This window comes from Fundulus heteroclitus, chromosome 24 (genome assembly GCF_011125445.2).
Source record: "Fundulus heteroclitus isolate FHET01 chromosome 24, MU-UCD_Fhet_4.1, whole genome shotgun sequence".
Lineage (NCBI taxonomy): Eukaryota > Metazoa > Chordata > Actinopteri > Cyprinodontiformes > Fundulidae > Fundulus > Fundulus heteroclitus.
In genome coordinates, this window is record NC_046384.1 from 21,421,022 (window position 1) to 21,433,668 (window position 12,647).

The 12,647-nt window shown below is 47.0% G+C and overlaps 1 protein-coding gene across 1 annotated transcript in view; it reads right to left on the minus strand.

Moving 5' to 3' along the window:
- Nucleotides 1–12,647, minus strand: part of LOC105915474 (bone morphogenetic protein receptor type-2) — a 38,997-nt gene that overhangs the window by 1,855 nt on the left and 24,495 nt on the right. Inside the window, exons 6-12 of the mRNA XM_012849596.3 lie at nucleotides 11,466–11,696; nucleotides 7,218–7,332; nucleotides 4,453–4,613; nucleotides 2,623–2,770; nucleotides 2,281–2,417; nucleotides 1,515–1,687; nucleotides 137–1,428 (exon numbers count right to left, since the gene is read on the minus strand). Of these exons, the coding sequence (XP_012705050.2) occupies nucleotides 137–1,428; nucleotides 1,515–1,687; nucleotides 2,281–2,417; nucleotides 2,623–2,770; nucleotides 4,453–4,613; nucleotides 7,218–7,332; nucleotides 11,466–11,696 (2,257 nt within the window). The remainder of the gene's footprint in view (nucleotides 1–136; nucleotides 1,429–1,514; nucleotides 1,688–2,280; nucleotides 2,418–2,622; nucleotides 2,771–4,452; nucleotides 4,614–7,217; nucleotides 7,333–11,465; nucleotides 11,697–12,647) is intronic.

The following is a 12,647-nucleotide window of genomic DNA, read 5'->3' on the forward strand; positions in this document are numbered from 1 at the left end:
GATGCTGGGAAATCTTCCCCACAGTGTGACGCCGCCGGGTGACGTGTGGTATTGGGTTTTTTTTCTGCTGGGGAACCACGGCGGGGGCAGCATCATGCTGTGGGGGGGATTTTCTACCGGGCCTGGGGGTTCTTACCTAGAGAGGCCAGGTCCTGCGTGGTGAACGACAGGTCCAGGGAGTTGGGTCTCTCCGGTCTGCGCGCTCGGGGCTGCCTGAGCAGCGCCTCTCCCCTCATGGTGACCGTGGCGTCCCTCGGGGGGTCGGCGGAGATGTAACCCGTGTCGGAGCTCTCCCCCGTGGTCTCCCTGCTCGTCCCCTCGGCGCTGCCCTCCTCCTCGCCGCCGCCGTCGCTCTCCCCGCCGCTGTTGCCGTCGCCCTGGCCGTGCCCCGTGTTGCTGTTGTTGTTGTTGGCGTTGGGCCGGGCCGAGCGCAGGGCGGCGACGCCCGCCGCTGCCGCCGCCCGGGCGTCGGGCGGCTCCCGCTCCCGGCTCAGGAGCGGCTCGTGCTCGTCGGGGCTGGCCGTGATCACGCCCAGGCTGAGCCGGCCGTCGTCCGGCCTCGGAGGCGCGGCGCCGTTCTGGATCACGCCCGCCCCGCCGGACGCCGCGGAGGAGAGCCCCCCGTTGGCGGCCCCGTTGACGTGGGCTTCCCGCGTAACAGGGAGGTTGTTGGTGCCCGCCCCCGGCTGAGCCTCCGCGGGGTTTGGGCCCGCCCCTGCGCCAGCGTTCATCTTGGCTCCCTCCACCTGCCGCAGGTTGGACTTCCCCGAGCGTCCGAACTTGAACCTGAGAGAGGAGGAGGAGGAGTCCTTCTTGGTGGGCTTGTTTCTCAGGGGCAGGCTGGACGGCCTCTTTGGCAGATTCTGCTGCTTGGGCAGGGGAAAGATAGCAGGGGGCAGAGCCGCGGCGGGCTCCGGTGTTCCCGAGGCCTCGCTGGCCATCTTGATCAGGGGGTAGAGTAAGCTGGAGCTCCCGGGGCTCAGCGGGTCGGGGGAGCAGAACTGCTTCTGCGAGTGCTCCATCAGATTCTCGTCGGAGCTCTCCTTCAAGTTCTTGTCCACCTCTTTAGGGTCCAGCTTGGTGGTTTCCAGATCCTCCTGGGTCAGGTGCAGGCAAACGGGGACTGCGCCGGCCCCCGGGGGCCCTTCGGATTCAGAGATGATGGTGGTGGTGGTGGTGGAGGCTGACGGGCTGCCTCTCAGGCCCATGCTGGTGCTGCTGCTCTCTGGGCTGGGCAGGCGGGCGTTGGCCTGCTGCTGGCGCTCCTGGTTGATGGAGTTGCGGTTCCGCTCCCCCGTCCCCACCCTGACTCGGCCGGACAAGGAGCCGGCGGGGTCCGCCTGCTGGTTCTTGGCCACGCCCTCGTGCTCTTCGATGTAGGTGGAGGGGTGGTCCGTGTAGGGGCCCGACTTGGGGGTCATGCGATTTCTGTTGGAAAACAAAGGAGGAACATATGAAGAACCACAGGCGACACGGGCCCCACAGCGGCGGACGGCTTGGGAGTCGGAGCCCACCTCTCGTTGTGCAGCGTGGTGGACATGGGGTTGAGGGTCGGACTGACGGACTTGGAGCGGTCCCATATGAGGAGCAGCTCCGCCAGCCGCTCCTCGGCGCACTGAGCTGTCAGGCGGGCCTCCGCGTCCTGGTCCCAGCAGTCCTCCATCGTCTCTTTTAGCGAGCGAACCGCCTGGAACGCAACGTGTGAAATTTAGAATAGAGACCCGATGAGCTGATATTTTAAAAAAACAAACCTTCATGTATTCTATTAGGATTTTATTTTAAGCCCGTTCTCTTCAACAAAACAGCGAAAGCTTAGTCAGACTGGACGGAGGGCGTCTCCCACCATCAGTGGTTCCTAAGTGGCTTTAGGTCTGGACTTTGACTAGGCCATTCTAACACATGAATATGCTTTTTGTCATTGTCCCGATGAAAGGTGGACCTCCACTTCAACGTTTCTAAATCTCTAACAGGTGGAAAACAATAAAAAAACCAACTTGTATGCTTTTTTCTCCACTTCACAATAACGCGCTGCTCTGTGTCTGTATGTAAAAAACAAACAACCAACCAAACGCATCAAAAGCTTGTGGTTGTGAGAGCTTTTTGCAAAGCACAAAAGCCGTTTTCTGCTTGTTTGGACATAACCAAACACAAAGGATTTTCAGCATCTGGGTGTTTAATGTGAAAAGTGGCTCTTCCCTGTTAAACAGAAACACACATGGGTTTAACGTAGTCAGACTTTAGGAGCTGAAGCCCAGCTCTTCTTCCCAGAACCGTACGCACCAGGCTGTTCTCCTTCCAGGCCTCGGGGAACTTGGGCCGCTGCTTCTCCCGGGACACCAGGACCTGCATGTCCTCAAACGTGGGGTGGTTCCCCGCCTCTGCCTGAAAGGCCATCTGGTATTCTGGCGCTGATTCTCCTGGAGGCGGGCGGGGACGAGGGAAGGAAAAGAAACGCGTCAACACTCGTCGGGCTTGATTTATTTTTTATTTTTTTAACCTTAACCTCTTTTCCTAAGAGAGTTCTTTAAAAAAATGGCCACTTCTGGGCCTGAAGAGATGGAAACTAGCCAGACTACGAGTAACCTCTTTCAGAAAGAGGAAGGCTACGTCTGAACGTCTCACCGGGGAAAAGGTCGGTGCATCTCATGAAGATCTCCCAGTAGACCAAGCCCAGCGCGTACATGTCCACCTGCTTCAGCGCCGACTCGCAGTCCCTCAGATTCACAGCACCTTCCAGCACTTCTGGAGCCATGTAGCGGATGGTGCCCACCTGCCAGAGGAGGACAACGTTAACGTTGAAAAGCAGGACTCCTGCCAGCTTTGCTGTTCTGGACCAAACAGCTCAGACATCAGCAATGACCCTGGAAGGAAGTGATTCTTGATATAAAAAGCGACGGTTAGAAAGTCCCTTTTGTCTAAAACAATAACACGACATGTAAAGTAAAATATTGGAAGAAATTCCTAAGATGAAAGCAAAATGTCAGACGTTCGAGCACGAGTAAAACAAAAAGCTCAATGTAGAGACTTATAACGTCCTATCTGTGGAGTATGGGACTGTTTTAGGGGATTTGGCTCCTTAAGAAGCCCGGACAACACTTCCCCGCTCCGAGTAACGGAGGCTGAGCGCCAGCAGTCAGGAGTTAAAACGTAAACAGGAAGTGGAATGACTGGAAACCACGACGGCACGCCCAGCAGGAAGATCCGTCTGCTATGCACATTTTTACTTCGACTTCCACCCGGGAGAAACGGATTGATCCTTGATGCAGCCGAGGCTTTTGTGGTTCTGGTGGTCCAGAGCCGGGCCGATGAACTCACGGTCGAGTCGAGAGAATTTTCACGGGAGTGGGCGACGTACCGGTAATTTTCCAGATGTATGGGTCTAGATTTTAAGGTAGAAATCTGGATTTCATCAGTTTTTCAACAGAGGCCCTAATTTACGGGAACTTGGATTTCTCCAAACTCCCTGAAACCTAAAGAATCCTTTTGTTTTATGCACCAACTATCAAAGACTTTACGCACTTTTAGAAAAGCCTGGAAACTCTTAGCCAATCAGCTAAGACTAGATATTACTTTTGAATGGATGTGGCTCGCTAATGAGCAATTTAGAGAAAACCATTTGCTGCCAGCGCTACTTGGTTATAAATTCTAATCACAGCTATTTTGGTAATTATGGAAATCCAAATTATTCAACATTTATGCATAAAGTTAGGAGACAAAAATGCATCTTTTTAGACCTGGAAAACAGTAAATGGCTTTAAACTGAATGAGGACCCAACAAGCAATTATTATTTTTTTGTATACAAATCAACATGACCAATCTGAATAAACCCCAAAAAATACTTTATTTTAGTAAAGTGTTGTATTCAGGACAAAAAAACAAAAAACAAACAAAAAAAAAACAATTATATTTACATTATATTTTTGTGATTTCTTAGAGCCAAAATTTTAAGTTAAGCTATAGAGTCAGTTAATCAAACAACAAAGCCCACTGTTCTGACCAGAAGTGAGGCACCAACTTCCTGTCTGGTAGTCATGTAATTTCCTTACAGACTGAATTCTAGCTTTTCATTGGTCAGTCCGTAATATTCAAAACTAACAGCAAGAAATGCTTAAAAATGTCCCTCTGAGTAAAATCGATGGAAGTTTCCCTTTTTAAATGTAATTACTGAACTAAACAACCTTTTTTATTGATATAGTAATTGACTGAGACGGAGCTGTACTCTATTTTCCGTCTGGCAAGTTTCTAAAAACAATCATTTAATGATTGCATTATAATAACTGCTTCTCTCTGACAGTGGTCGGAGCGAAATGGCAGCGCCGTAACGAGGACTGAAAGTCGTGACTCATCCTGCGTCCTCCGAACATCACCACCAGCGGGCGTTTTCTAACAGAAACGCCTCGGAGTCTCTCCCCGCGGAGGACGACGGTACAAGGGTGGCATCTTCCTCATACCTCACTTATAGCGGCGTTCTCCTCCTCGCCGTGGCGCGCCGGCCGGTTCCCCGTCAGCTTCATGGACAGGCCGAAATCGATGATGACGCACGTGCCGTCGGCCCTGACCAGGACGTTCCTGCTGTTCAGGTCCCGGTGGGAGACGGCCGGCTTGTACAGGTCTGGAGCGAGGAGAGAGGAGGCCGTTATTTTTTTTGTTCTGTTTCGCTTCCTGGAGAAACCAGCAATGTAAACATCCACAGTGAAATCTCCGCGTGGCGGTTCGTCCAGCAGGGGGCGCAGCGAAGCATCCGCATGCAGCCGCTTCCTGGCTGTAACGTGCAGGAGGGCGTTGGGGGGGGGGGAGATGACAACTGTACCAAAGCCTGAGAGATTCAGCTGTTAGCAGTTCCTCTCGCCCTTATCTGCCCATCACTCCAGCTTCCTCCCCTCTCTGCCCCCCCCTGTAAGCCCAACACTCCATCTCTCTCAGTTAGTTAGCCATCTGCACAAGCAGGCCATCACTGCACTTTCCCCCCCCCTGTCAACTTCTGAGCCCGTTTGATGTGTGTCTGTAATGACTGAGACAAAGGCGCTCCGTGCGACTGCTGAGACTGAGATTTTTTGACATGATGGAGAGAGAGAGAGAGAAGAAGAAGAAGAAGAAATAGCCGAGACTCGTTCAGTCGTCCAATCAGCCTCCGGGGAGATCCTTCTGCAGACTCTCTATCTTACATCTATCTATTCTCTGTCCCCTTTTCTCGTGCTTTTGCTCGCAGAGGCGCGCTGGAGGCAAGTCTATAAATACCCCTGACAGGGCGTGCACACAGTGTGTTTGCTGAAATACAAGGATACGGATTCTGCAGGATAAACACAGCCATGTGGAGATGCGGTGTGCGGCACGTACAGCCACGGCGAAAGTAAGGACAGCCCGCCTCGGGGCTAAGGTTTTACGCACGCTGCCATTGCGAAAGTATTCGCCCCCTGGAGGTTCTCTCTCATTTTGTCACTTTGAAACTATTTTTTATGCCGATGGCAACATTGTTGAGATACAATCCAAATGTTGCTCTTGTTCTATCCGGGGATTGTGAACGTGTGCAACCGTCCATGTGACCTTTAGCATCTTGGACACCACTATTCGCATCAGGTGGGCGTCTGCTGCAGTGAGGTCTGATCCGACAGGCTTGAAATCTTCCAGCAGGACAGCGAGCCTTAGCATGCAGCCAGACTACAGTGGAGGGCTCTGACCGAAGCAAATGCACGTGTTGGCATGGCCCAGTCAAAGCCCACGTCAAGATCCTAGCAAAATGTTCAGTTTCTAGATGTGCAAAGCTTGTAGAAGCGTACCCTCAAACAGCTGGCTCTACAGTTTCCAGATTTTCCAGGTACTGTTTTTCTTCCCCTTATGCAACACTTTGTGTTGGTCTAAACCACACTGGATGCAAAAAAAAAAACAGCCAGAATGCCGAAGCGACGTGAAAAATGGCAACAATTCTTGCTCTTTCTGTAGGAGTTAGGAGGTGAAGTAGCGAAGCAGAGGACAGCCACTGCTAATCAAAAGCATTGGCACCCTGATCAAGGCTTCATTCATAGCGCAGCTGTTTTCATTGGCATTGACTGAGTCCTGCGAGACAACTTGATTCAACCCTCTGGGATTTTGCAGTGCTTTAAACTGAAAAAAAAAAAAAAAAAGACTGTACGGGAACTCGGTTTGACGCAAATAATTTCATAGATGACTTAGAAACAAGCAGCTAGTGTGACCGCTTCTACGAAAGCAGGAGTCAGTGTGTGTTCATGACAATGCCAGGGTGGAAAGACCACAGCAGGAATGTTAGCGATGCAATCGTTGCTGCCTGTCAGCGATGGACGGGAGATAAGGACACTTCCAAACACTTAGAGGTTTATCTTTATTTTCTACACAGCGTCTATATCAAGCCTTTTCGATTTCCAAGGCTGAGAAAGATAAACCCGTTTACAGCTAGGCACTTTGTGTAGTTTTGCTTTTCTTTCCAATAGAAAGTATCCCTGACCCGGTGGCTCCGCTTATGGCAATTTCTCTTGTCTAGACCAGAACATTACTGGAGCAATTATATTCTGGGATATACTCTTTGTTTTTTCCTTCGCGTAAAAAGTACTCGTAGATCATTGCCTTTGTATTCTACATCTCTTTCCTGGACTGACTCATTAATGGAGCCATTACTGCCATGTACATTTGTGAATCACTTGATTTTATTTCCCAATAAAAAGTACTGCTTAAGTGTTAAGTTGTGTCTCTTCCCACCCACAGCCTAGTTAGTAGAGGCCTCTTTCTGGTAAAAGGCACAGGAGGGATTGCTGCAAAGTCAATGATTTTCAAACCATGCATTAATAAGAAACCAAAAACCTAGATGGACTAAACCTAGATGGACTAAAAAAAAGAGTTGTTCAAAATTCCTGTGATTTTAGCGACTGATAAGATCAAAGAGAAGGTGGTTGCTTCAAGGTATTGCTGCTTAAGATGGTTCAAAATGCAGGCCATTCCTGCCGTAGTTTATTCTACTGCTCCTTTTTGCCTCGCTTCTTCAGGTTCCATTTTTCTCGTCTTTCCATTTTATCTGCAGCCGGCAGATAAAATGTTCATATGTCCCAACACATAAAACCGTAGAACTGAAACACAATTTTTTTACTTTCAATTCTGGCTCTAGGGTTAAAAACTGAACAGAGAAATCCACACACGGCAGGACCGTCAAACTTATATTTGCAATGTCAGTAGTTGCATCTAAGTGGTTTGTGTGCTTCAGGTTTACCTCCTTTAAAGAGCTCTGTGTGAAGGTAGGCCAAGCCTCGAGTGACGGAGTGAGCCAACCGACAACTGTTGACCCAGTCGCTTGTCTGGATGCTCAGGTAGTGACTCAGAGAGCCCTGAGAAAGAGAAATTAGGTCAAAAACAAAGAAGATGGTTATGTATAGTGCATTGTAAAAGTCATAACAATCCTTGAACTGTTTCATATTTTATCGCATTAAAACCCTAAGACTGACACTACACCATGCACTTAAATGCACCATCCTCACAGTGAAACATGGTAATGGTAGCATCATGGGGCTGCTTTTCTTCAAGGCACTGACCCTAAGCATATATCCAGAGCAACAATGGACTGGTTTAGAGCTAAGCAGCACAAGCATCCATTAGAATGGCCTAGTCAAAGTCCAGACCTACATTTAACGGAGAATCTGTGAGAAGGCCACAACCAGACTATCTAAAATTCTTGAGAAAGTAGTTGCTAATCAACTTTGTGAAAATTTAAAAAGTAATGACCTATTTGGAGAGTTTCAGTCATGCTTCAGAGCTCATCATAGCACTGAAACAGCTCTGGTGAAGGTCACCAATGATATTCTCATGGCCTCAGATAACGGACTTGTGTCTGTGCTTGTCCTGTTAGATCTCAGGTCTGCATTTGATACAGTTGATCACAATATTCTCCTACAAAGACTTGAGCATACTGTAGGGATTAAGGGGAAAGCATTAGGCTGGTTTAAATCATATTTGTCTGACAGATTCCAGTTTGTTCATGTTAATAATATATCTTCATCACACTCTAGAGTCACTTGTGGAGTACCACAGGGTTCAGTCCTTGGACCAATTCCCTTTACTATATATATGCTTCCGATTGGCAAAATTATCAGACAGCATGGGATTAATTTCCACTGTTATGCTGATGACACTCAGCTATATTTATCCATAAATCCTGATGAGTCCAATAAATTACTTCGACTACAGGCATGTCGTGATGACATCAAAATTTCCTGCATTTAAATTCTGACAGAAGACAGAAGTAGCAATCTTTGGACCAGAGTGCTCAAAAAATAAACTTCTTAATCATTCACTTAATCTGGATGGCATTACCTTGGCCTCTGGTAATAAAGTAAAAAATCCCATATTAAACAGATTTCCAGAGTTTCCTTTTTTCACCTCCGGAATATTGCCAAAATTAGAAATATTCTGTTCAGGGGTGATGCTGAAAAACTAGTCCATGCATTTGCTACTTCAAGGTTGTACTATTGTAATTCTTTACTATTAGGAAGTCCACAAAATGCAGTTCAAAGCCTTCAGATGATCCAAAATGCTGCAGCAAGAGTTCTGATGAAAACCCACAAGAAGGATCATATTTCTCCAATTTTAGCTTCCCTTCATTGGCTTCCTGTTAAATCAAGAATAGAATTTAAAATTCTTCTTCTCACGTATAAAGCACTTAATAATCAAGTTCCATCATATATCAGAGCTCTGATTACCCCGTATGTTCCTAACAGAGCACTTCACTCTCAGACTGCAGGTCTGCTGGTGGTTCCTAGAGTCTCTAAAAGTAGAATGGGAGGCAGATCCTTTAGCTATCAGGCTCCTCTCCTGTGGAACCAACTCCCAGTTTTGGTCCGTGAGGCAGACACCCTCTCTATTTTTAAGACTAATGTTAAAACTTTCCTTTTTGACAAAGCTTATAGTTAGAGTGGCTCATGTTACCCTGAGTTACCTCTATAGATATGCTGCTATAGGCTTAGGCTACCGGAGGACATCAGGACCTATTTTTCTCACTCTACTGAGTTCTACTGTTCTCCAATTTGCATTGCTTGTCGTCATTTCAGCTTTTAACTTTTTGTTTTTCTCTTTTTTTTTTCTTCATAGTAGGTACACCTGGTCTGACGTTCTGTTAACTGTGACATCATCCAGAGAAGACGTCTCACCCGCTACTACCATCTAAGGTAGAACAGATTACTGGATCAATGTGTGCTTCTGTGCTTGTTTGTCTCTCTTGTTGTGTCTCTGCTCTGTCTTCTGTAACCCCCAGTCGGTCGAGGCAGATGACCGTTCATACTGAGCCCGGTTCTGCTGGAGGTTTTCCTTCCCGTTAATGGGGAGTTTTTCTTTCCACTGTCGCTTCATGCTTGCTCAGTATGAGAGATTGCTGCAAAGCCATGGACAATGCAGACGACTCCCTGTGGCTCTACGGTTCCCCAGGAGTGAATGCTGCTTGTCGGGACTTTGATGCAATCAACTGGTTCCCTTATATAGGAAATTCTTTGACCAATCTGTATAATCTGATCCAATCTGTATAATTTGATTGAATTTGACTTTGGAAAGTGCCTTGAGATGACATGTTTCATGAATTGGTGCTGTATAAATAAATATGAATGGAATTGAATTGAACGTTTGATTGAGGAAGCTGTATGTGCATTCTGGTCTCAATTCCAACATAACGGCACACCAGTGCAGTGCCACGACTGTCAGCCCTTCTTGTCCCACATCAGTGCCTGACCTCATAAATGGTCTCGTAGAAAAAAAGAACGATCCCACAAACGGTCATAGAAAGCCTTACTCACGGGGTTAAAGCTGTTTTAGCGTTGTGAATACTTTTGCTCCGTGCTGTAGGTCTTTGGTAGTAATTAAAACCTCCTAGGTGAAGTTCACTTGCCATTGTTCCTGGCTCTTCTCTACTAAACACCATCTCATGTAATCTCAGCAGATGACCATCTGAGCTATGAGCAACCTCAAGGTAACTAAGGACTAAACCTACTTTCACATTTATGAAGCTTATCCTGGGCTTTGACCTCGTTTGGGGTTGGCTATGTTTTCTTGAAAGAAAACGTGAACCAAATATTTCATCACGAATCAGAAAACCAAGACCTTGAGTTATGCGGGTGAAGAGGAACGGCACTCAGTTGTGAAAGCTGGGTAGAGCATGACAACGCCTTCTAAAAACACCGGGAATGATGTTGAGTTTTATTAATTTTCCTTCCTGCGAGGCCTATTATTTTTATCTCTAAATCAATCACAAAGCCGTTCTTGCATCTGTTAGTCAAGAAAATTATATTAGATCTGTTCAGTTTAGATAAATTACCTAAATAATTCACTCGAAGGCATTAGGCGTCCCGGTCTCCTGTCCTGGCTTGCACTCTGTTACCATGACGATGACTAATGACTGGACTCCTTTCATGTGCCGGGTGGTATTAGCAGAGCTGGAATTAGCCCCAGGTTCTGGTAGGCACACTCACATTATTATTCAGGAGTTCACGTTGTTATGTTGTAGCAGTCTGATATTTGCTTTTGGGGAGGGGGCGGGGCTTCTGTAGATGATGGGTAAAGGGACGTTTTTCTTTTTTTGGTCACATTCTCCAGACATTTCACTATAACGTCTTTTTTTTCCCCTGACACTCCCGTGGGGCGTCGAAGTAATGAAGGAAACCGGCCAAACTGGTAACTCTGCTGCTCAGCTTTAATACACTCAAAGCATTCCCATCTTTGATACCTTTAATCTGTCTGGAAATGTTGGAAAATTGTCACAATGCTTTATCACCAGAACTAGATCCATAACAAATATGTTTGCCTCTTTTTTTCAGTTCAGCTCTTTCTCTCTTTTTCCATTTATTTTTCTTTCATTTTTATTAGGGCTGTGCATAAAAATCGATACAAAGATTAATATCGATGTTTTTAAAAACGATTTAATATCGATATTCTGGCTTTCAATATCGATATACCTCCCTACCCCTAGGGGGCATTATTACAGCATGGCATTACTGTTCACAGCGAGCAAGTGCAAGTGGGACGAATTTGCGGAATGGCGGACAGGATTTCAGAAGCACCTTCGTCCCTAAAATCAGATGTTTGAGCACATTTTTGGTTTCTGTGATACGTTAAATGCATTGAACCAAATGCACTTTATTTTCCTGTTAATATATCAGTGTCCAATAAATTGAACATAAATATAATATTTGGCTGATTTTGTTGATTGAATGACTTTGAGCATTAATCGATATTGGAGTCAAATCAAATCAAGCCTAGCTATATCGAGAATCGTATTGTACCGTGAGCTATGTATCGAGAATCATAGTGAATCGGCTCATCCTAGATGATACCTAGCCCCAGTTTTTACCATTTGCAAACAGCTGTGGTGACATCCTAAAGCATAGGAAAACGAGCATTTCGAGAGGAAATGTTCAGCACTTTCAGTCGTGCTGAAAACACATGCCTGGTATGCGAAGCTCTTCTCTCCCCCTGTACTCACCTGCGGGTAGTAGTCCATGACCAGCAGGTATTCCGTGCGACCCTCGGGGCCCGTCCGCTCGTCAGCAGCGATGAACCGGGCGATGTTATCGTGCTCCAGCAGCGGCAGACGGTAGACGGAGCACTCGTTGAGGAAGTTCTGCCGATTGGCCGCTGTGAACACTTTGACGGCGACGGGCCGCTCGTCCAGGGAGCCGCAGTACACGGTGCCGTATCTGCCGCGGCCAATCAGCTGAAGAGGGAAACAGGACTGTGAATAGACGTTTTATATTCTAAACCTGCGCTACTCGCTGATCTAAAAAAAGGACAAGGGCAAAAGAGATGCTCTGTTGCAGACATATTCTGAGCCGAGGAACTAATCTCCTGGACAAATGCTCCATGCAGCGGGCACTTCAGATGTTCAGCTTTAATGAGATCGTGCCTCAGCCACGGTGGGAGCGAGGAGAACATGTTAGTAGCTTAAAAATGTTTAACCGCGGTGAAATTGTTTTTCTATGTTTGACAGGTCGGCTGTGTCGGCAGATGGACGTTGTTTGTTTATTTCAAATGTTTCGATGTTTGAGAACGACATAAAAGCGGTCAGTAAAGTTCCCGTCAGGGAGATAACCTCCCAGTCCGAATAAGCTAACGCTAGCTGTCATTAGTTCGACGCACACTTTGTCCGTGCTGTGCCCCGCTTTCGAGCTCCTCACGCCCAACGGTCCTCACGCTACCCCTGTTTGAGGCCTGTTTTCTCACTAATCTCCTTTGCAAAGTGGCAAAAATGGTCATGTCTTCTCCTTTTTTTCATTTTTTTTATTTCCACAAGGTCGACATAGTTGGAAATCTTAAATTCCACTCCTTCGAGATCTGTAAACAACACAAGACGACCCCGGGCTAACTTGTCACGAATGTTAAGGAGACCCAAAAAAAAAGACTCAAAACCCCAAGAGAGGTAAAAGCAATCATTAACCGAGAGACAGTGAAGCATGCTAGAAAGCAGGCCGGGGGTGGGGAGATGGGAAATAAATTCAATTACAAACAAACAACAGGATTAAACAGTTAAAATGGCTTTGAGTCAGTTCCAAATCATTCAATTAGTTCCCTGAATTAGCCAGAGGACAGCGTGCCGCTACGGGTCCAAAACAGACTGCCTTAAAATGTCATCTGCAAGGGAGCAGGAGAAAAATTCAACCGCGCGTTT